This window comes from Myotis nattereri (assembly GCF_964212035.1).
Source record: "Myotis nattereri genome assembly, chromosome: 12".
NCBI lineage: Eukaryota > Metazoa > Chordata > Mammalia > Chiroptera > Vespertilionidae > Myotis > Myotis nattereri.
The window spans coordinates 23632276-23656059 of record NC_138087.1 but is presented as its reverse complement, the minus strand read 5'-3'; the positions used below and the strand labels follow the sequence as shown (position 1 = coordinate 23656059).

The following is a 23784-nucleotide window of genomic DNA, read 5'->3' as shown; positions in this document are numbered from 1 at the left end:
CAGCCCCTAGCAACCACCATTCTAATTTCTGTCTCTATGAATTTGACTGCTCTAGGTACCTCTTATAAGTGAAATCATATCATATTTGTCCTTTTGTGTTGGGCTTATTTTCACTTAGCATAATGTCCACAAAACTTCAGTCATGTTATAGCATGTGGCAGAGTCTCCTTCCTTTTTAAGGCTAAATAATATCCTAGTATATGTTTATACCAAATTTATTCATTCATATACCCATAGATATTTGGATTGCTTCCACTTTATGTGCTTTTCATATATTTTTTAAATGTGCCTTTATTATTGAGAGTATTACAGATGTCCCCCATTTTGCCCCATTATCCTCCCCCACCTGGCTCCTGCCCCACCTCAGGCCTTTAAGGCACTATTGTCTGTGTCCATAGGTTATGCATATATGTATATAAGTACATATTAACTATTTTAGTCCTCATAATGTTTCAGTGATGTGGGTATCTTTATTATCCCCATCTTATGATTTAGAAATAACTGAATCATAAAGAGATCTCAGTTAGGATTCTCTGGAGCAGTATTCCACCCCAGGCTGAGCAGGCCTACACTCCCTGCTCTCAACCACTATCTACCCCACTGCCCTGGAAATGACTTAATAATCTAAATAAAGCACATGCCAATTAACCAACCCTTGATACAGAACCCTAAGGCCATGTTTCTGGCTGAATTTGTACCAGGTTTAAAACTTACAAGAAGTCATCAACTTGGCACCTGAGCCTCACAGCAACTGATTTAGTTTTCTGGGGAGGAGAGGATATTCTTTGCTTTTCCAGAGGCCCCTCCTGCTTGGATAACATAACCCTAAGTATGACTAGGTAGGGCATGAGAAAGTAATTTAAACATGCTAATAAGAGCTACCATTTATGAGCCTACTATGTGCTGGTGATGTTGTTGGCTTACATCATGTCAAGTTTTCAAGTGCTTTGTGAGCAGTTACTCTTCTGTCGCTCCCTGTCCCATGCTTTCCCAGTATTCCACACTGCCTATGCTCTCTCTTCAGGGAGAAAACGGAACATGAAATTGCCATATTGCTTGACATGCACATTTTCTTAATGGTTTTGGTGTTTACAAATATGGATTTGAAATTTTAATATTTATCCTACGTATGTCTCTGATTGACATGAGCAGATACCACCTTTAATGTTTAGATATCACATTTGGTTTATTCAGTAAAATGATTTGGCCACAATTTACATTAGCTATTTGTAGAACTGTTGCTATGGATTGAATTGAGTCCTGCCCCACCCCCTCATATGTTGAAGTCTCAATACAATAATATTTGGAGATGGGTTCTATGGGTGGTAATTAGGGTTAGCTGAGGTCATAAGAGTGGGGCCCTCATGATGGGATTAGTGCCCTTATCAGAGGAGACACTGGTGAGTTTGCTCACACTCTCTCCATGCTAACACAAAGTGGAGATCGTGTGAGCGCACAGTGAGAAGTCAGCCATCTACAACCCACAGAGAGAGCTCTCACCAGGGACTATCCATGTTGGCACCCTCATCTTGGGCTTTTATCTCCCAAAACTGTGAGAAAATTATTTTCTGTTGTTTTTAAGCTACCCAGGCTAATATTTTGTTATTATAACCCAGAAGACTAACATAACTATGTAAATACATATATGACATATTCTCAATTTATAAAATGGTAATATTTATGATTGCTCTACTCTGGAACTAGTCCTAGGCTAAGTTCATTTAGCTAATCCTCCTGTAGGGTGTGTGTGTGTGTGTGTGTGTGTGTGTGTGCATGCATGGGAGGTAGTGTAGTTATAACATTATCACCATTTTATAGAAAGAGAAGTTGAAGCGTAAGGAGGTTCAAGGACACACAGTAAAAACCAGAATCCGTATCCAAACCATACAGTTTTAACTCCAGAGCCTGTTCTATTAACCATGGCGCAGATTTTATCCTTGATTCTTCTGTGTATGAAACGTGAAGCACAACATGAGGCCTGTACGTAACGACTTTCCTGACAGCAGATGCAGTTTTCATGAGGAAGCTTGTCAGTAACAAGTGTGTCGATCTATCTAAAGTCAGTCTCTGCTAAAGTCACTCCATGCAGTTACTTTCATGAACAAATCTGAAAACTGAGAATAACATTGCTTCTTTAAAAAAACAACAACAACTGTCAGTTGCATAAACAGTTGTTCTGGAAAGCCGTGCTGGTATGCACATATCCAGTTTCTCAGAGCAGAAGCCTCCCTGAGAGCAGCTTCTCTCTTCACAAAGAGATGAAAAGGAGACTCATAACCTCTGGCCAAAATTGTGACTTTATTGCAATTTACCTCCCACTAACCCAGATTCTTCTTTTTGGCCCCCTTTTCCATTTACTCTATTAGTCATTACCTAGGGTCTCTAAGCTGAAATATTCTTCTCCCCTAATATATATACATTATTACGTGAGAAAGAAGCTGATGCATGCTTTCATCCCCAGAAAGCCCACCCTGTACAGACATACAGGCCACCAGCGTTTTAAGTCATGTGTTTCAAGGTTCATTGGAGACATGAGACTGACCATCCTCTTGTTTCCCACAGAGCTCCAGGACAACACGCTCCGAGGAGGACAGGGACAGCCTGTGGGATGCCTGGGGCTCATGGAGCGAGTGTTCACGCACCTGCGGTGGGGGCGCCTCCTACTCATTAAGACGCTGTCTCAGCAGCAAGTAAGTCCTAAACCAGTGATGGTGAACCTTTTGAGCTCGGCGTGTCAGCATTTTGAAAAACCCTAACTTAACTCTGGTGCCGTGTCACATACAGAAATTTTTTGATCTTTGCAACCATAGTAAAACAAAGACTTATATTTTTGATATTTATTTTATATATTTAAATGCCATTTAACAAAGAAAAATCAACCAAAAAATCAGTTCGCGTGTCACCTCTAACACGTGTGTCATAGGTTCGCCATCACTGTCCTATACCCACCCTGGGCCCAGAGGTAACAGGTTCGAAACCTGTGGTTGGGGTTATGCAGAGCATTTTGTTGCAAACAAATCCAGACAAAGGAATGTACAAATAATTAAATTTGTCTATCTTCAGCTAAGTATTCTATGTACTCATACAATAAGCAATACACAATTTATCCCATTTACCAAGCAAATTTTGTTAATGTTTTTAGGTTAGAACTAGAAGGAGAACTTAATAGAAATGGATCTAGTACCTTTAGCTCTCTATTATGTTATACTTTTTGCTGTTTTAATCATAGTGACAGTAGTAGCAACAATATGAACATGAATAAAGTGTATGTTGGATTCCAATGTTACCAAATCCTTTGCAAATGAATGGTATATTTGTTTAGTTTTTTAGATATTGGAATGGCCAAAGGATTGGAATCCTTTGCAAATGAATGGTATATTGGTTTAGTTTTTTAGATGTTGGAATGACCTTTCCTAAGGTCATTCATATTAATGGATTTTGACTATAAGAAGATTTGGAAGAATATATAAGCAGCAGGAATCAGGGCATGCATAGTGAGAGTAATGATGAAGGTGGAAGTGAGAGTGGTTAATGGCTTCTCAACTGAAAAGAAAAGGCCCAAGGTGTTGCAATGGAAAGTCTTTACTTACAATAATAATTCGTAGCCACTTCTTGAGTTGTGTGGTCTGTGAGTAGATTTTTCTCCAAACTGTAAACTATAAAGTACGTACCCTGGTAATATTTTTCAAAGAAAGATTTTATTCCACAGTAAAAAGTGTTATATGTGGAAGCAAAAGGTTTGGTCAAAATTATTACATATCATAAAGCATGAAACAGAATAAGGAAAAAACATACACCTCTGATTCTTCTAGACTTTTCATAAACAGCAGAAAGTGGTGAGATGTAAGTTCAGGAAAACGTCAACTTATTCTAACAAGAGTGAGAATTTCTTGAAAATCGGGGTCTACTCTTATTCCTTTTATATTCCCCAGACCTGCACAGGGTCTGACAGATGTCAGGAGCTCAACAGATGTTTCTTCACTGGATCCAATGATAACTACAGACCATTTTGGTTCTAGACACAGGTCCAGTGGAAATGATATACCCTGGAAAAAATGGCCAAAGGGGATATCTTGACGGAAACCAGAGCTATTCTGGCATTTAGCAGTTCTGATGTTTGGGTCTGCACGGTAGGTGGGTCTATTGGGTTGTAGCCAAGTTTGTTTATCTTCTTTAGAGGCCAGCTTCATATCAAACCAGATCCCCGAGCTGGTAAGAACAGACCTTTCATTTTTATGTCTCACCTGTTCTCTTAATCTGCACTACATGATGCTACGTGGCGACAGCACTCTGAGGCATAACTGATAATAAACATCCACCAGTAAGGCCAAAGTGTACAAATGTGGAATGTCCGTATTATGCAGCTTTATCAAATTAGCATGCTTGAGTGTTCTTTAGGGATGAGCCAAAACATGTGTCTCACAAAGCTAGTAAGAAATGCATGGGAACGCTCATGTTGGCTCAGTGAATGTGACCCTGTGAGAATATTTTATTGAGTGAGAAGCTGAGAAGCCACTTAAGGAATAAATTAATATCACAAGTAAAACTCTGTCATTCTGCATTTTACCAAATATTGGTGTTATGTGAAGTTTAAAAATACCATTTTTGCCACATGGTAAATTAAGACTCCAGTCGTTAAGATGTTATAATACAATAGAAGGTCTCAGTTGTCGTCTACCGATAATGAATTGCGAAAGTGGAATATGAATTCTAAAATTTATAATCAGTCACTTTCAAATTACACCCAGTAAACACATACGGGGCTAGAAAGGAAGGTTTAAAATGGGAGTGGAATGGACCACCCGTGTTCTAGGGACTTGATGAAGAGAGGAGCCTCCAAATAGATGGCATAGCCAAATCCAGTAAGAACATAACGAAATACTGAAAAGAACGGGCTAAAAGACTGGATTGACATATGTGCCGTTTGTCCCAAGAGAACTAGAATAGTACAGCTGAGTGTAAACTGACCTCACAACACAACCCCTATTGAAGAATGGTGTCAAAACATGTGCTGGGGCACAGATAAATAATCCTGTCCTGATTGTTTTTAAATGCACATTGGCCAAGTAAGTCATCTGGCCAAGCCTAGAGTCAAAGTGAGAAAGCAAAATTATTACATGGAAAGCATGCCAGGTAGGGAGGGTGAAGGACTGGGATCATTTTTGCAATCTACCATGATGGTCTATGGCAAGCATGTCAAACTCAAAGGCTAACACCGGCCAAGTAAACAAGGCATGCAGCCCACGGGCCTCGAGTTTGACATGCTTGGCCTATGGCTTTCACGTTTGTTTTACAATGGCTGATGGACTTAACGGCTTTTCTCTCATCTCTGCAGCACAGATTTAGGCATTTGAAATCAGTTCAGCTACCTTATACTCTTGGGAAAGATCAGAGACTATGAATGTATGTGTCTCTAGAACCCCAGCGGGTAACTGGAATGTGTGTGTAGTAGTCTAATGGCAGGCATTCAACTTCAGCCCAAATAAATCCCACCCACCTGCTGAAATTAACCTGCCAACCCAGTTTCTTAGCCCTGGTCCTAGGCTCTCTTAGGGCACATTTAGTTGTAATATTTTTAACTCTACCACCTAAAAATTATTCTACTCCCAACATGATAGAATTGTAAAGAGAGCTACAATACCCAGTTTTATTCAACAGATAACTGCTCAACTTCTGGAGTTCGTGATGTTTCCTGTGGATTGGGAGCTTGTAAGGAGGCTTGGTTAACCTTCTGATCTGATAACATCTTCTCTGAGTGACTGTTTTGTGGATACAGGGATACAAAAATCAGTGGAGGCAAAACAGAGTAAAAATACAGACAAGCATTAAATATTAAATCCTTCACTCTCAACGGGCAGTGGTTTAATGCTGGGGGAAACCTCTGACCCGGGAGATACTGAGCAGAAGTCTTCCCTTGGCGTCTCCCTCATCCTTTCCCGAGGCTCACAGAAAGTAAGCAGTGCTTGATATTCCCAATTTCTGGTTTCGGAGCTTTGATAATTCTCTTTACATGCAACCCTTTTTTGAGCACTGAAGAAAGACACTGTATCAACTTTTTTCTACAACATTTACTCATTTCTATAAGATTATATTATGTTTTATTGAGCAACTCTACTAATGCAGCTGTTGCTAATCTTGTATAACCAAGTGGCACTATAATGTCTGCTTTTATTTTAATTAGAAAACAGACTATATCTACTTGTACTTTATGATGGCTCTTTATTTTATTTCAAGTGAATTAAACAAAATACCCACAACCAGAAAGGCTGCTTCTTCTCTTTCCAGTTCTTCACCTTTCCCACTAAATCCTCTGAAATAACAATTTTAGCAAACTCATTTTCCTTGTTGACCTACCTAGTGTGTGTTCTTTAGTGGAAACAATCCTTCTTCAACCTAAATTACTTAAGCATATTTTTAAAAATTTGATACTAAAGATCTGTCTCTGAGAGCTCTAGGTTTGTCTTCAGCCAGTTAATTTAGTTTTGCCCGTAAGGAGTTCCAGATGCATAAGGCTCTTAGGAACAGTGTGTTTTAATGTGATATATACCATTGTAGTAGGTCTATGCCAAGACCAAGGTCAACAGGGGAAACTGCTCCTTATCTGAAATGGCAGTGGGTCAGATAGCTGATGCTCTTAAATGTGATGTCTCCGTTGCATTGGTGACTGAAGATTTAAAGGTCTTTTATGACCTTTTTTACTTTATAAAATGCCACATTAATATGCAGATTAGTTAGTCCTGTGGCTTAATGAATTAACTAATATATTAAAAATATAAATATTTTGTTAAATCTCAATGGATTAAATGAAGGGCATGTCAACTTCATATATATCCAAAGAGCAAAAAGGAGCCTATCTAGAAAATATGAAAGCACTTTTTAGAAGTTAATACATTTTGAGTTGAATAAAAAGTTTTTGAGTTGAATAAAATTGTTAGATAAACAAAAGATAACATCATCACACTATGGAGGTGCCGAAAAAAGTCAGGTTATGATGTTATTCCAAAGGGATATGGCTGCCACAGTGGTCTCAATGTAAACACAGAAAATTAAAATAAATAACCTCAAGGAGTCTTATCTCACAGGAATGAGGAAGATCATTCTAATCACCTCATTTCATAATAATTGGGCTAAGGGAGAGAGGGCTTAGTTTTTCTGATTTTTTTTAATTGCAAAGAATTTTTCTCCAATAAAAATATTGATAGTTAACACTAACATAAACTTTAGTTAGCAATTAATTTCTATATCACATAATAATAAATACCAAAAGAAAAAAATTAATGTTCAAATTTAGCTTCTTAAACAAATATTTTTTTTTTACAGTTATCTCATCTCTGTCATAACATCTAATTAAGGCTTGTTTCAAGACGTTTCAGAACTTTCAGTTCAAGTGAGCCCCAAAGCAGGATTAATCTGTTTTTCTTCATCTAGTATTGCATGTTATCAGCCTTGTTTTCCTTGGAAATGTTCGAGTTTTTGTTTAAAGGAAAGATATACAAGTTCAGAGTGGGTCTGACTCTTCATGTCTTTTATACGAGGTGGTCTTTTCATTGTGTTAAAGGAGGTTTCACATTTTGGGATTTATGTTTGAGAGTTTGCGGTTGCCTTCCTTTTACTTTTTGGGTCAAAGCCTAGTCTAAATGTATTACCAAGACTTCTAATATTCCAGGCCATATATCTTAGAGGAATGTTTTGTTCCAAGATCTGATCTTCTTTCAAGGGGAGAATCCACTCAGGCCAATGACTGAATGTTTGGGACCAATTTATAGCTTGGTTTATCCCATAAACCTGTTGTTGGAATAAAAGATGTTGAAAATGTGTTTGGTGTCCATAACCTTTACTAGCCATATTGGGATTCTGTAACTATTGGCTGTCTCTTTCTCTTTATTTAAAAAATCCTTATTTGGTTAGTTCAATTGCCTTTCTGAAGTTTTTATTCCTTCACAATTTTCTTTTTTTTTTTCTTTCACTGCTGTATTGTGATATCTTTGAAATGTAAAACATATATATTGAAGATATACAATTTGATGTTTTGATATATGTATACATTGGGAAAAGATGAACACAATCAAGCTAAATAATTTATCTATCACCTCTACATAGTTACTGTGTGTGTGAGTGTATATTGAAAAAAATTAGTTTAAAATCTGTTTTCTTAGCAAATTTCCAGTACACAATACAGCGTTGTTAACTATTGTCACCATGCCATCCGTTAGATCTTCAAAACTCTTTCATCTTGCATAACTGAAACTTTGTATCCTTTGACCAATATCTTCTCATTTCCCTGGCAAACCACCATTCTACTCTCTGCTTCTGAGTTTCACGATTTTTTAGATTCCACATATAAATGAGATTATGCAGTATTTGTCTTTTTTGTGCCTGGCTTATTTCATTTAGCATAATGCCCTTCAGGTTCCTCCCTGTTATCACAAGTGACAGGATTTTCTCTTTTGTTAATACTACATAATATTCTATTGTGTTTCTCTCTCTCCCTCTCTTTACACACACACACACACACACACACACACACACACCAAATATTCTTTATCCATTCATCTGTTGTCAAAGTACACTTAAGTTGTTTCCATGTGTTGGCTATTATGAATAATGCTGCAGTGAACGTGGGTGTAGATACCTCACTGAGATGGAAATTTCCTTTCCTTTGGATATATATTTCCAGAAATGAGGTTGCTGGGTCATATCATAGTTATATTTTTAGTTTTGGGGGAACCTCTGTACTGTTTTTCTTAATATCCTTAATCAGTTTATAACTCCACCAACAATATACAAAGGGTTCCTTTTTCTTTACATTCTTAACACTTGTTACCTTTTGTCTTTTTTATAATAGCCATTCTAACAGGTATGAGCTAGTTGCTCATTGTGGTTTTGATTTTCATTTTCTTGATGAACAGTGATGTTGTGCACCTTTGCATGTGCATATTGGCCATATGTATGTATTACTTGGGAAATATCTATTCAGGTCCTTAACCTATTTGTATTGGATTATTTGATTTTTTACTATTGAGTTGTAGGATTTTCCTTTATACTTTGAATACTAAATCCTTATCAGATGTATGGTTTGCAAATATTTTCTTCCATTACGTATGCTGCCTTTTTATGCTGTTGAATGTTTTCCTTTGCTGTGCAGAATATTTTGGTTTGATCTAGTTCTGCTTGTCTATTTTTGCTTTTCTTGCCTATGCTTTTAGTGAGTGTCATAACCAAAATAATCATTGCCAAGACCATTGTCAAGAAGCTTTTTCCCTGTTTTCTTCTGGTAGTTTCACAGTTTGAGGTCTTGCATTTAATCTTTTGTCCATTTTTTGTGTGTGTATTTAATGTGAGGTAAGGACCCAATTTCATTCTTATGCATGTGGATATTTAGTTTTCCTGACATCATTTATTGAAGAGGTTACCCTTTCATACACCCTTGTCAAAGATTAGTTAATGAATTTATATTAGTTAACCTAAACATATTTCAGGACTCTCTATTCTGCTTCACTGATCTGTATGTCTGTTTTTATACAATACCATACTGTTTTGATACTATAACTTTGTAACTTAGTTTGAAATCAGGAAGTGTGATGCCTCCAGTTTTATTACTCTTTCTCAGGATTGGTTTGGCTATTTTGGATCTTTTGGAGTTCTATATGAATTTTATGATTGTTTTTTTCTATTCCTGTAAACAATGCCATTGGGATTTTGAAAGGAAGTGCATTGAATCCATAGATCACGTAGGGAGTATTAACGTTTTAACAATATTAACTTCTACAACCCATGAATACAGTATCTATTTCTATTTATCTGTGTCTTCTTTAATTTCCTTCATCAGTGTTTTATAGTTTTCAGGGTAGAAGTCTTTCATCTCACTGGTTAAGTTTATTCCTAAGTATTTTCTTATGCAGTTGTAAATGGGATTGCTTTGTTAATTTCCTTTTCAGATAGTTTATTGTTAGTATATAGAAATGCCACCAATTTTTATATGTTAATTTTTATCCTGCAACTTTATTGAATTCACTTATTAGTTCTAACAGGTATTTTTGTTGTTGTTGAGTCATTATGGTTTTCTATAGATGATCATATCATCTGCAGAGATGATTTTGTTTCTTTCCTTTCCATTTTTATATCTTTTAGTTAGTTCTTTGTCTTATCTAATAACTCTGACTAGAACTTCTGATACTATCCTAAACAGAAGTAGTGGTAGTGGGCCTCTTTGCTTGTATTGGATATAAGAGGAAAAGCTTTCAGTTTTTCCCCATTGATTATAATGTTAGCTATGGACTTCTCACATCTGGCCTCTATTGTGTTGAGGTAAGTCCCTTTTATACTTATTTTGTTGAGAAGTTTTTGTTGTTTATTCACTCATAAATGGACATTAAATTGTGTCAACTGCTTTTTCTGCATCTAGGAGATGATCATGTGTTTTTTATCTTTCATTCTGTTAATGTGTCATTGATATTTGCATATGTTTTATTATCCTTGCCTCACAGAAATAAATTGTGTTTGGTCATGGTGCATAATTTTTTTAATGTGCTGTTGAATTCAGTTTGCTGGGATTTTATTAAAGGTTTTAGCAACCATGTTCTTTAAGGATAGTGGCCTGTAGTTCTCTTTTCTTGTGGTGTCTTGTCAGACTGGCAGAGTGATACTGGCCTCATAAAATTAGTTTGGAAGTGTTTTCTGTTCTTGTATTTTTAAAAGTGTTTAAGAAATGTTGGTATTTTTAAATATTTAGTAGAAGTATCAATGGAGTCATTAGGTCCTGGCCTTTTCTTGTTGGTGGGTTTTGATAACTACTTCAATTTTCTTATTATTACTGTTATTAGGCTGAACTAGAAAAAGAAAAACAAACAAATCTCACAGTTAACAGAAGGGAGAAAATAATAAAGATTAGAACAGAAATCAAATAGAGATTAGAAAAATACTTTAAATCAACTAAATTAAGAATTTGAGGTTTTGGGTTTTTTTTAAGATAAACAAAATTACCAAACCTTTGGCTAGACTAAAAGAAAAAAGATGCAAATAAATAAAATCAGAAATGTAAAAGGAGACATTGCAATGGATAACTCAGGAGTTAGAAGGACCACAAAGGACTATTATAACAATTTTACCCCCACAAATTAGATCACCGAGAAAAAATGGATAAATTCTTAGAAACACACACTTTCCCAGACTGAATTGCCTCAGTGTTTCGTTTATTCATTTAATAAGTATGTATTGCATATCTACTATGTAATAGTAGTAGTTACTAGCTATGTAAGTATACAAAGTCCAAGGGGCAAGCTGCTGCTCTTGTGAATTTACTACATTATTAAGTTTTGATAGATTTTTCTGAGATTCTACTAATGATAATGACAATAAATTTTAAGAACTAAAGGGAGTTTTCTCCAGATCTTTAAATGGGTAACACACCTATAGCAGTGGTTCTTAACCCTAGCTCCACTATAGGACCACCTGAGAAGCTTTTCCAAAAATCAGTACAAATATCTGGGTGCCACTGAAAACCAGTTCAGTTAGAATCTCTGGGTGTGGAGCCCTGACATCCATAATTTTTAAAAAGCTCTCCAAATGGTTGAAATGTATATCCAGTATTAGAACTACTGCTCTATTGAAGCAGATAATGGTGAGATTTGTCTTCAGTTCTCCAGAAATTTAGAGGTTGGGATCATGAAGACAAAAAGAAGTTTTCTAGTAAAAAAAAAAAAAAAAAAAAAAAGTTTAGCTTGGCGGGGTGGGGGGGGGGGTGGCGGTCAAGCAGGGAAAAAGGAGATGTATGTAAAACTTTAGACAACAAATAAATTAATTAATTAAAAACAAAAAAGAAAGGAAAACATTTACGTTTAATTTCTCACTTACATTTCTATAAAATGATCCAGTCTGCATCACGGACACCAGCATGTCAGGACGTAGAAGTGGCGATTGCCCCTGCACGACAAGGCAATGACTTTTCTGAGTAGTTATCCAGTTGTCTAGTATTAGTCAAGATCAGCCCTGCCCCAAGTGGCCAATGTTATGTAAGGATAACATTCCATCCCATTATTAAAGCCTATATTCAGGGGTTGGCAAAAAAGTAGGTTTAAAGGTGTGAGTATGTGAAACTCAGTTTATTCTTGTATCATTATTAATTTATTCATTATTGTATCATCTGTATTACACTTGTAAAAATACTTTTGCCCACCCCCGTATATGACCATTGAAGCCTGCATATTGTTAGTATATGATTAAGTGAATGCCCAGCATCTGGGGTGTTTTATGCAAATTCTCTGATATTCACTTCTCCTCAAATGTATTACATTTCTTATCCACAGAGTGGAGTTTAACTTTCCACCTTCAATTCAGCATCTGTCATTACCCCTGCCCCCCAGAAAGAAAGAGAGAAAGAGAGAAAGAGAGAAAGAGAGAAAGAGAGAAAGAGAGAAAGAGAGAAAGAAAGAAAGAAAGAAAGAAAGAAAGAAAGAAAGAAAGAAAGAAAGAAAGAAAGAAAGAAAAAAAGAAAGAAAGAAAGAAAGAAAGAAAGAAAGAAAGAAAGAAAGAAAGAAAGAAAGAAAAAAAGAAAGAAAGAAAAAGGCTGGTTAATACTACTTGAATTCTGTTATTTTCTCTGTTTGAGCCCAGTTTGTATAAAGAGAAAAGGAGATTTTCTCTAATCCTAACTGTGTAGCTTGGTTTCAACCACTAAGGCAGATTATGGTGTGTGGAGGGAGAAGGGGGGGTGCGGAGATCGAAATTAAAAATTAAAGGGACACCAGATACTAAGAGCAAAAAATGAGGGATACCAGAATTGCATACATTAGAGGGTGGATACTTTACCTGGAGGCAGGAAGAATAAGTATAGAACGACAAATAACATCATACTTATGTGTGATGCTCAGCCAAAGCCCATAGCTTACCTTTGCCAACCTCAAACAGCTGCCGAGTCAATCCCTACCTCTGGGCTTTGGTGTAGGACTCACTGGTCAAGCGGGCAGCACCTAGAACAGAGTAGGTGTTCGATAAATATTTATATTGGACAAATATCGAAGGTGCCCTTCAACTCTACAATTGAATGTGTGATCCTGAGGGAGAGAGGTTCTTTCTCCTTCACACATGCATTCAAAACCCATTCTGCTGCTAGATAGGAAGAGGAGCAAAAGTTGCTCTCATGCGAATGGTTTTAAAGAAAAATGAGATTCTCCAGGCTCCCATTTTGCAACGGACATCTGGACGATATGGGCGGATTGAGGAACTTTTGTCTCTAGCCAAAATAATTCATAAATTCCCAGCTCCAGGGTTGTATGGGGTGAGGTTGTGAGAGTCCTAGAGTTTCATAATATACATTTTCCTCATGGGGAAGAAGGAAAAGTTGGACTTGGTGCTGCTAAAACACATTTGTTTTTATTCTCATTCTTTGCCTCTTTTGGCTACTGAGCAAATGTAAGATCATTTGCAAACCTTATGGCATGTGTATATGTATTAGAAAGTGCGTGCCCTTCCTGCTCGTGGATCTCAAGCCAAAGGCAGCAATCCCCGGGCCCCCACTCCTCGTCAGCTTTCAGAGGGACCAAACACATTGCAGTGACAAATACAATTTTGAGTAAATATGTGAAAATAAACATGTTCACAGCAAAGAGCCAAGGTTTCTTTCCTTTGGTAGCTATTTGGTTTCACTTTAAATTTTTCATCTTTGGTTTATTATAGAAAGATTTTAATCCAGTTTCAGGGTTCAAAAATTAGAGCAAGCAGGAGGCCAAAGAGTCTTCGTGGCCTGAAATTATTCTAATAGCATTTCCTTCTGTTCTATTCTTCCCTTCTTCCTTTGACCCTTCCTTCTTTCCCTCTTTCCCGCCCTTTCTCCCTCCCTTTTCTTCTTTTCTCAGTAAATGATTGTGGAGGGCTCACAGGCACTTTGCTGGGCACTGAGGCTCAAAGATCACACTGTAGGAGAGAAAAGCAAATAAAGAAGCAAAAATATGTTTTCTAATAACCACGCAGTCTTGGCAGGGTGGCCTTATGTAGGTGTCTTGTGGGGCCTAGTGGCGCGGTCTCCCTGGTCACCTGGATGCTACGGGAGTCTGTTGTATGAACTGTGACCCTCCTATTATAGTTGAGCCTTGATTGCTGTTGGCACCTCAGTGGGTGGGGTTGACCCTCAGGCTACTGATTGTGAGTCCCGGCCATGACCTCAGCAGATGAGCTGCTGTACAGGGGCTGACCCTACAGAGCAAGATAACACTCCCCACCCCCAGCGGGACTCTGGCTGCTGAGACCATCTTTGGGTGTGCCATTTGTGAAGCTAATTGGGTAGTGCTCTGTAATTAAAATTTTTTAAAAATATATTTTATTAATTTTTTACAGAGAAGAAGGGAGAGGGATAGAGAGTTTAGAAACATTAATGAGAGAGATACATCGATCAGCTGCCTCCTGCACACCCCCCACCAGAGATGTGCCTGCAACCAAGGTACATGTCCTTGACTGGAATCAAACCTGGGACCCTTCAGTCCGCAGGCCAACGCTCTATCCACTGAGCCAAACTGGTCAGGACTATAATTGAAATTTAAAAAAAAATTAAAAACCTATAGCTGTCAGCATCAGATGGCATGAGGAGGGTGATGAAGACATATCTATACATTCTGGCCTAAACTGAATTGTAAAACTCATTTTTGTGTGTGTGTGTTCACACACATTTTGCTGAGTGAAATAAACCTTCCACAAAAGAAATAAAATGTTTTCTGAAAGGAAGAGTCCGGGGCAGCTGCAGGACTGTGTGTCTTAGTTTGTTAAAGCACCAGCCCTCTGCAGACTCTGCCTGCTCGTCTACAGAGTCTCTTGCTGCCCGCGTCCCCCTGTCAAAATCCTAGGTGTCATTTAAACTTACTTCCAGCAGTGGCCCTTAATGTCATTTCGCTGTATTTACAAGGCATTATAATTACATTTACATAGTCTGGCTTGTGCTATAATTATTTATATGACACCGGCCCCCATTAGTCTATCAGCACTGTGGACCAAGGTTTTATCTTGTTTTGTTTTTATATCTAGGAACCCAGTCAGTGTTGAGTGAATTGATCAAAGTGACTATTAGAGCTAAGAACCTTCTGTAGTACTTTGGGAAGCAGGAATAGGGAGGGAAGGTTATTTCTTGAATTCCCCTTTCTGCTATCACATGCTTGGGACTCATATGGCCCACACAGGACACCCCACCTAAGATACATCTTCATAAGTTACGTCCTGCCATGTACCTGCCCCTTTGCCCAATTCCTTCTATATTTAGCATCCAGACCACATCCATTAGTTGTTGACTATGCATTATACTGTTGTGTGTTCTTTTTGGGCTCATGTGGATTTTTTTTCAACTAAATTTTAACTTTGATAAGGGTCAGGGAAATCATCGTTTTTGCATCGTTCACAATGCCTTGCTTAATACTGGTTCAGAAGGGATGCTCAGTAAGTGTAAGTGACTGTAAATCAAAACCTTGTTCACCAGGAAACCCTGCCCAGGGCTCATCTTCACTTTCACACTGTGTACTGTGCGCTGTCTCAGTCAATTGTCCGAGCGGGTTCTGACTTCCTTAGATGCTGGGCATGAACGTGATGGCTTACAATGTCATTGTTCTTTCTTCTTTCCTTTTTGATTCCATGAGCACGCTCCTCTTTTTCATAACCCCGTCCATATTTGTGAAAACACGAGGCTTTGTTGCAGCATGCCTGTCTTTGAAGAACAGGCAGAGATATGTAAAATCATACTTGTTTGGGGGAAATATTGGCAGCGAGTTTTCTAGTTGTAATTTAAAACATACCAAACACTCATAATGGCAAATAAACCACTCTGAAACTCCCAGGACAAACTCCAAAATTCAATCTGTAATATCCTCACATGGGTCTAAATTTTAATTTAACAGCTCCGCGGCCTCTTACCCAATGCAAAATAATTTGTAAAAATACAGGGAAGCTGTCTTCAGTGACCTATGGTCACAAGAAGATCGAACAACCATATGAGATGACATCTTAGAACATTTTCCCTAAACCTACATCATTTCCATGTATATTGAATTTGGGCTCCACATTCACTCTCTCTGTAGACCAGTGGTTCTCAACCTTCTGGCCCTTTAAATACAGTTCCTCATGTTGTGACCCAACCATAAAATTATTTTTGTTGCTACTTCATAACTGTAATGTTGCTACTGTTATGAATCATAATGTAAATATCTGATATGCAGGATGGTCTTAGGCGACCCCTGTGAAAGGGTCGTTCAAATGCCAAAGGGGTCGCGACCCACAGGTTGAGAACCGCTGCTGTAGACATAAATCAAAGCCTCCAAGCTGGGACAGCATTGAGAATGTTTTTAAAATAAGAGATTAGTATAGAGCAGAGGTGTTGAATTCTAAAACTGAGGTTACAAAAATATGTTACCTGTGCCAAAAAAACACTTTTAAGTCAAGGCCTCAACTCATGCACTGTTTTTCAACATGGACCGCCACTACCTCATATTCTGTTTAAAATTGCTGTGAAAATGCAGCTTTAAAGCTCTCTCCTCCCCCTCCTCCTCCTCTTCCTCCTCCTCCTCCTCCTCCTCCTCCTCCTCCTCCTCCTCCTCCTCCTCCTCCTCCTCCTCCTCCTCCTCCTTAGGCCTTTGGCAGATTGCGAGGAGCTAGTGTGACACCAGGGCTGTGTCTGTTCCCAGGCAGCTCACCTACTGATGGATGAGGCCTGGCAGCATGCCTCCTTGTTGTTTGTTGTATTATTACAACAGAAAGCATTTTCAAAAGCTACATTTATCAAGTTGTCATAATAATTTGGCTTGTATATCTATCTACCCAGAAAAAAAATAAATCTCTCCCTCAGCACTAATCTGAGCCACGTGATGCATCGCATGCAGAAGAGGCCGTGTGAAACGAATGGGCAACCTGCTCAGGGTTCGGGGACCGTTTGACTAGATGTTTAAGGAATTAGAGATATTTTTATGTACTCATTGGAGGTCGCCTCGCACCAAAACCCCTGTCTCCTCATTGCAAGGTACTTTTCCACTGGCGTTATGTGTTGGGGGTTCATTAATCCTAGAATTTTGGTGGCTTGGTCTAAGGAAGGAGATTTAACTTCAGATGGGAAACGCTGTGAAGTTTGCCATGAAGAGGTCAAAGACACCTTTTAATGTTAAAGATCAGGTCTATCAAGGTTGATTCAAGTATTACCAGATTCAACATTGCTTGCTATGAAGAATATTGGAAGCAGTTTTGTTTGTTATTTATGGTAGGTGGCTGTCTGGGAGCACATGGCTCTGTTGGGGGGTGGAAGGGTAGAGGATGATTCAAAGTCATCATCCAGAGTAATATACACTCATTAAAAACTTCAAACCTATTTATGTTAATAACGTTAATACACAATAAAACATCTCCAATTATGTAGAGATAGAGTATGTAATGAATATATATATATATATATATATATATATATATATATACACATACATGTATCTGAACATATAGATAGATACATTTTTATTGAAATATAATTGACATATAACATTCCATAAGTTTAAGGTCTACAACATGTTGATTTGATACGTTATATATTGCAGTATGACTATCACTTTAGTGTTATCTAGCATCTTTATCACGTCACATAATTATTTCTATTTTGGTATTGGGAACAATTAAGATCTTATCAACTTTGAAGTTTATAATACAATATTGTTGTCTACTATCAATGCACTAGGTCTCCAGGACTTATCTACTAAGAGCAAGATCATTTCAACAACATCTTCCCGATCCTTCCCACCCCTCACCCCTGTTAGCCATGCTCTGTTTTTATGCAGATGCTTTTTAATGAAGGGACAGTGGTGAATGGACTCCTCTTGTTAGGACCAACCACCATACAAGTAGAGTTTCCACATGAACAAGGCTCATTTGATTCTCATGAAAGGCACACTAAATTAGAATTAAAGAGTAACTATTTTAAACATGGAGAGAATTAAATTAAAATACAGAGAATTCAAGAATGACCTTTTTGAGCAAAAAGTAAAGCAGAGAGTTAAGGGAAAGAAGAGAACAAGGGACTAATGGAACCCACAGGGGTGGCATGTCATTTAACTCCTCTTTCTACCCCATGTGCCAGGCAAGACCATCATCACTAACCATCTGTTATGCATGGACGCCAGTTCTCGCCCCTAGGTTTTCAGCATTCAGTTTGACCCGTGGTTGAGGACAGTGAGCATCTGGGGATAGCTTTACACACAGGGTCCGGAGGTTTATATAACTTCCTTTTTGATGGCGAAGTTGATTGGCATCAAGTGTTGTTTCCTGAGAGAACCTCTCACAATAATGTGTCTGTGGAAAATGAAAAGCAGCCCAACAATACGTTTGCATTTGGTTCTCTCAGGTGTTCTCAGAAGTCGCTATTCCTCTTGAGATCTTTGTAAAAAGCCCAGAAATGTAGACGTGTTTTTCCTGGCTTGTTGGGGACATCCTCCTGCTAGATAGCTCCCCTGAGGACTGAACTGCTCATGTGAAGTGAGGGAGGAAAGCAGGGCTCCAACACTGCAGGGAGGCCTGGCTACGGCTGCAGATGCACTTGTCTTGTCTGATCCATGGTTGTTTCAGGACCCACTTTAAAGGACCCAGTGTCCTGGCTCAACTCGCTGGTGTGGTTTTATGTCTACTCTCTTGCAAAGAATTCAGTTTCCTTTTGCATGACTAAAATTAGAGAGATATATAAGCAGATGGACTGTCCTATTTTAAAATCCTTTGCCCATTAGTTTCTATTTTAAAAGTAGAAGGTAGCCCTGGCTGGTTTGGCTAAGTGGATAGAGCACTGGCCCGTGGGCTGAAGGGTTCTGGGTTCATTTCCATCAGGAGCACATGCCTGGGTTGCGGGTTCGATCCCCAGTAGGGGGTATGCAGGAGACAGCCAATAAATGATTCTCTCTCATCATTGATGTTTCTATCTCTCTTTCCCTCTCCCTTCCTCTCTGAAACAATAAAAATATCTATTTTTTTAAAAAAATAGAAGGTATTCAGCCCAGCTGGTGTGGCTCAATGATTGAGTATCAACCTATGAACCAATAGGTCATGGTTTGATTCCCTGGCAGGGCATATGCCTGGGTTGCTGGCTCGATCCCCAGTGTGGGGCATACAGGAGGCAGCCAATAAATGATTCTCTCTCATCACTGATGTTTCTGTCTCTCTTTCCCTCCCTCTTCCTCTCTGAAATCAATGAAAATAGATATCTTTTAAAAAGTAGGAGGTATTCAGAGAAATGCAAACCCCGTTCTTACTTAGCTGCACTCTTTGCTTTTCTGAATCAAAGGCAAAGCTTCCTGAGCCTAAAGCAACTGTGGGTTGAAGACCTTCAGGACTCAGGTCTTCAACCCACAGTTACCAGACTTTCTCGGAACCGTTCATTGACACTCAGGATGAGTCTGGATATGTCACCAGAAGGGTGACAGGAAATGAGAAGAATTTTAAGGTAAAAAATGGATGCAGTTGACCCAAATTTTTTATTCTTAATGAAAAATTTAAAAAAATATATGCCTTTCTCTTTTAAAGACTAAAATTATATAAGCAGAGAGGGGACGCCAACAAATGGCCTATGCCTGGAAAGCGAGCTTTTAACTTTCCAAGGCCACTCAAGTCTTCTCAGGTCATTACATTTTGATCTTTGAAACTGAGATCATATCAGCATCTAGGGACTGGAAGGGTTTGGATTGATCATTATGTGTTCACGAGAGAAGAAGAAAAAGGCCACAAGCCTAAACTAATCTTATCAAGAGTGAACTAAAGTCTGAATAATTTGCAAATAACTTGTGATGGAGGTGATTTCCATGTTTGAGAGAAGGAATTAGTCCACATTCATAAAATGGCGGGCCAGGCGTAAAGGGCTGAAATACAAATTTGGTTTGGATATGTTTTTGTTTATATCTTGTTCTTTCATACTTGGACCAGTTTCTGAGTCCTTAATTGGCACAGTACTTACCGGGCTCGACACAGGCCTGTCGCTGCGTCAGCGTTTTCACGGAGAGGATGCGTTGACTTGCATTCTCTGTGATCGGTGCTCTATAGCTTTCCTCAGACACCATTTGAACTAAAATTTCTAAAGTTTGTTTTTATTCCAAGAGGCAGATTTCATTTTGTTTAAATGTGAAGGGAACTAGTCAGCTGTTTTATATCAACAAGCTATTTTTTTAAGGAGAAAAAGAAAATACATTTTACTGTTTAATTCTCCGATGAGGCTTTTGTGCCCAGATAAATGCCTTGGATGAAGAAAGTCACACTTGGCAAGAATTAAAATTCTTGCGGTGGAAGAGTCACTTCAGTACTTAAGTAAAATTTATATTCGGGTTTAATAAATTTGAACTTTTAAAAACTCAAGCTGCTTTGCCCTGAAGTTCTTTCACATCGCATTTAACTGACAAGTGCAGTTGCCTTGGAGACGTTCCAAGTGTACAGTGTGTGCCCAGGTACCCTGTACTCACTAGAAGTGGATTTACCAGAATTGAGAAGCGGCTGATGTATTGGTGTAAGAAGAATAAAACACAGTTAACCCCCAGGCCAAATCTCTGCTCGGCCTCCCAGATTTAATCTCGTGTTAGTATTCTACACATCATAAGCATATCTTGTTCCTTTATTTTTATTTTTGTTTTATATGCTTTGGAGTTAGGCAAACCTGGGTTTCAATCCCTAGTTTTCTGTGCATATGACATTAAGCCTCCTACTCTTTCTCAGCCTCACTTTTCTCATCTATCTATTACAAGAGTTGTTGGAAAATTAGTGATGGTGTACACAAAATACCCTACAGTGGGCCAGATACCTATAGCAGACACAATACATAGTAGAGGCTGGTATTACTATTATTATTCACAACTTGATAATATTTTTCAATAATGAAGATTTTTCCAAATTCAAGCATTACCACCTTAATAGCATATTTCAGTCAATTAAACTAAATAAGCTCTCACTAAGTAAGTAATAGAATATACAAATGGAATACTTAATTCAGGGACAGAATTAAAGTATTGGCAAATTAATATTAGATGTTAGACGATCACAGGATAGTATTTGGAAATTGCAACATGTGTTTCTCTTTGCTAGTTTTTTGTTTTTCTTTTATTTTTGCTGAAGCATTTTAAATCAATACATTACATGCTTACATCTCCTATTATCTGAAGGTGCTTTTAAAACATCTGTAGGAATTTATAATTTGAAATACTTGGCAAAGGCTCATTTAAATTTTTGATGCAAGTAGTTTTCTGCCTTTTGACGTTTTTGTTTTATTTTGTTTTTAGCAAACAATGTCTCTATAATAACCCCTTGGCACGTGGACAAAGCTTTTGTAAGTTATCTCAGTTGGTGATCATAGCTGTATGCACTGCCATTCCAATATTCATTTGACAGATGGAAAAGCTAAGAGCCCCCTGAGAAGATAAGAGGAGTATGCAAGGAGATGAGCAAAGTCCAATATCCAGAACTCCAAATCCCCAATTCAGATTTGTTTCCATTCTTCCGTTTAGGGAGATAAAATTAGGAAAAGAAAATAAAAGGAGATGAAAAACAGTGATTTTTAAGGTCTTAATGATTAACACCGTATTTCACTTTTAAAAACAAGAAGTCCGCACTGTATCCCCTCTGTTTTAAAACCTTCAATGAGTTCCCTTTGCCTGTTGCCAAGTTCAAAGTTAGAAGGTATTTATCTCATCTCCTTCAATTCCTCACATCAACCCAAAACTCCAATGAAACAAAACTGCTTGAACATGTGCACATATAACATATCTTTTTGTATCTCTGTGCCTCTGCCTACAGTTTCTTCTCCACACATTCTTAACCCCCTTTCAATATCTATTATATTGTTACTTCTATTATGCATTTGATTGATTTATCAAATGTCTACACCGTGTTTACTATGTGCTAGGCATTGTTGGAAGTGCTTCATAATATTAACTGATAATCCCCATAATAATCCCAGAGGATAAGTAATAGTATCCCAGTTTACAGATGACAAACTGACATATAAAAACTGAGGAAGAGAGCCAGGATTCCAGAAAGAGGATTCTGGTTTCAAACTGGGTACTCTTATCCACTACGCTATGTCACATATGCACTTGGAATTTCAAAATCGAAAAACATATCGCATTCTGCCAATTCTGATGCCTCAGTGGCACTCTATCAAAGGCCTCTGGGTTGGAGCGTTCATTACCTTGTAAGTGTACCATCAACTGGAGCCTAGCTCACATCTTTTTAGACCCGGAAACCTGATATTTTTCAGTAATCACACCAAGAACAGACCCTTGTCTGAGAGGTGGACTCAGTGACTTGACCCATGAGATTAATGTCTCAAAGTAAAATGCCAGTGTATTAACTTACAACTAAAAATAGAACTGTCTATCGCATGGACCGGAATACTCATGTCAGCCTGACCAGCACACTGCGCAGTCATGAAAAGTCAGATCACTCTTGGCAAGTCGTTTGGTCAACATGGCATCAGAATCAGGGTAATTCCTGGGAGGAACGAAACATTCATTGGCAGCAGCTTGGTTAGTGTGAGGCATCCACATCATGATGGCAGCAGCCTTGCCAACGGGACAAGCAGGATTTCAAGTTGATGGGTCCTTTCCCTGGGACATTGCTAGGCTGGGCACCGACAACCATGTATCTGGCATTCTCCTCTTTTCTATGATTCTAATGCCTGGCCAGTGCTTTCTTTTCTTGGCCACATTTTCTTGTTAATTCATATTATTATAGTCAATCTGGTATGGTCAAGTGTTTAAGCCTAGGACCTTTCTATCGCTTTAAGAGAGTCTTTGTGCAATTGTATTTTCAGATGACATTTACTTTTTGATAGCATTCTCAGACCTAGCACATGCTATTTAGCATTCCTGTCACTAAATTATAATTGAATGATTTTCTTAATAGCAAAAACCAAGTCATATTCGTTCCCAGACGTAACTGCATTGCCCAGCACATAACAAGAGCGCAGTGGACATTTGTCGGACAAACAAGTGAATTAGGAGGCAGTAAAGCATCATGGTTATAGGTGTAAGCTCTGAAGCCAGATGGCCTGGTATCAAATCTCAGCTCTATTACTTAATAGTTGTGCAATTTTGGCAAGTTAGTTAACCTCCCTAAGTTTCAGTTTTCTCATTTGTAAAATGGGTAAAATGATAGTACCCTGATTCCTAGGGTACCTGAGACGATTAAATAAATTAATACAATATAACAAACTCAGAAATATACTGCGAACTCCATAACTATTAATTATTAGTATAATCATTCCCTTAGAGTTTTATATTATTCTAGAGACCCAGTCTGCAGATTCGTGCACTGGTGGGGGGCGTGGCCTGCAGGGATGGCCTGCTGCAGGAGCACGGCTCATCCTGGTCAGCTGACTGGCTGTGGACCCGCCCTCTGAGCGGCTGCTGAATGAGAAAATTAGTCTGAGCTGATATTTGGGGGTAATATCTTGGGTAAAGGTGTGTTCTGGGTCCTGAAGGAACCTGGTGGAGAGCTTTTCAACCCAAAGTCACTTGGTGAATGTCCTTGATGTGTGATGCCAGGTCAGGGATGTTCAGGGCAGCCTCCCCAGGAGATCCACAGTCACATCCCCTCTTGCTATCAGCCTATGCCAGCTCCCAACAGTCTTTCTAGAACACACCTTAGAGGGCCTGCATCAGCTGGTGGGGTCAGGCCAAAGTCTGGATTGTCTCAGGTATTTAATAGGTGCAGAGACTCAGCCTCACCCTGGGCCTGCTAGCAGCTGTTCAGTCACTGGGCTTTTATACATATAGGTTTTTGTGTTTTTTTAAGTGTGACTTTTTTAATGAA

General features: G+C 38.4%; 1 protein-coding gene across 3 annotated transcripts in view; it reads left to right on the top strand.

The window, feature by feature from the left end:
* The window catches only part of ADAMTSL1 (ADAMTS like 1), a gene marked incomplete at both ends in the record, with an annotated part of 891527 nt that overhangs the window by 527850 nt on the left and 339893 nt on the right, over nt 1-23784 (top strand). For all 3 annotated transcript variants that reach the window (XM_081104271.1, XM_081104273.1, XM_081104272.1), the window contains one exon: nt 2563-2690. In XM_081104271.1, coding sequence (XP_080960397.1) covers nt 2563-2690 — 128 coding nt within the window. The remainder of the gene's footprint in view (nt 1-2562; nt 2691-23784) is intronic.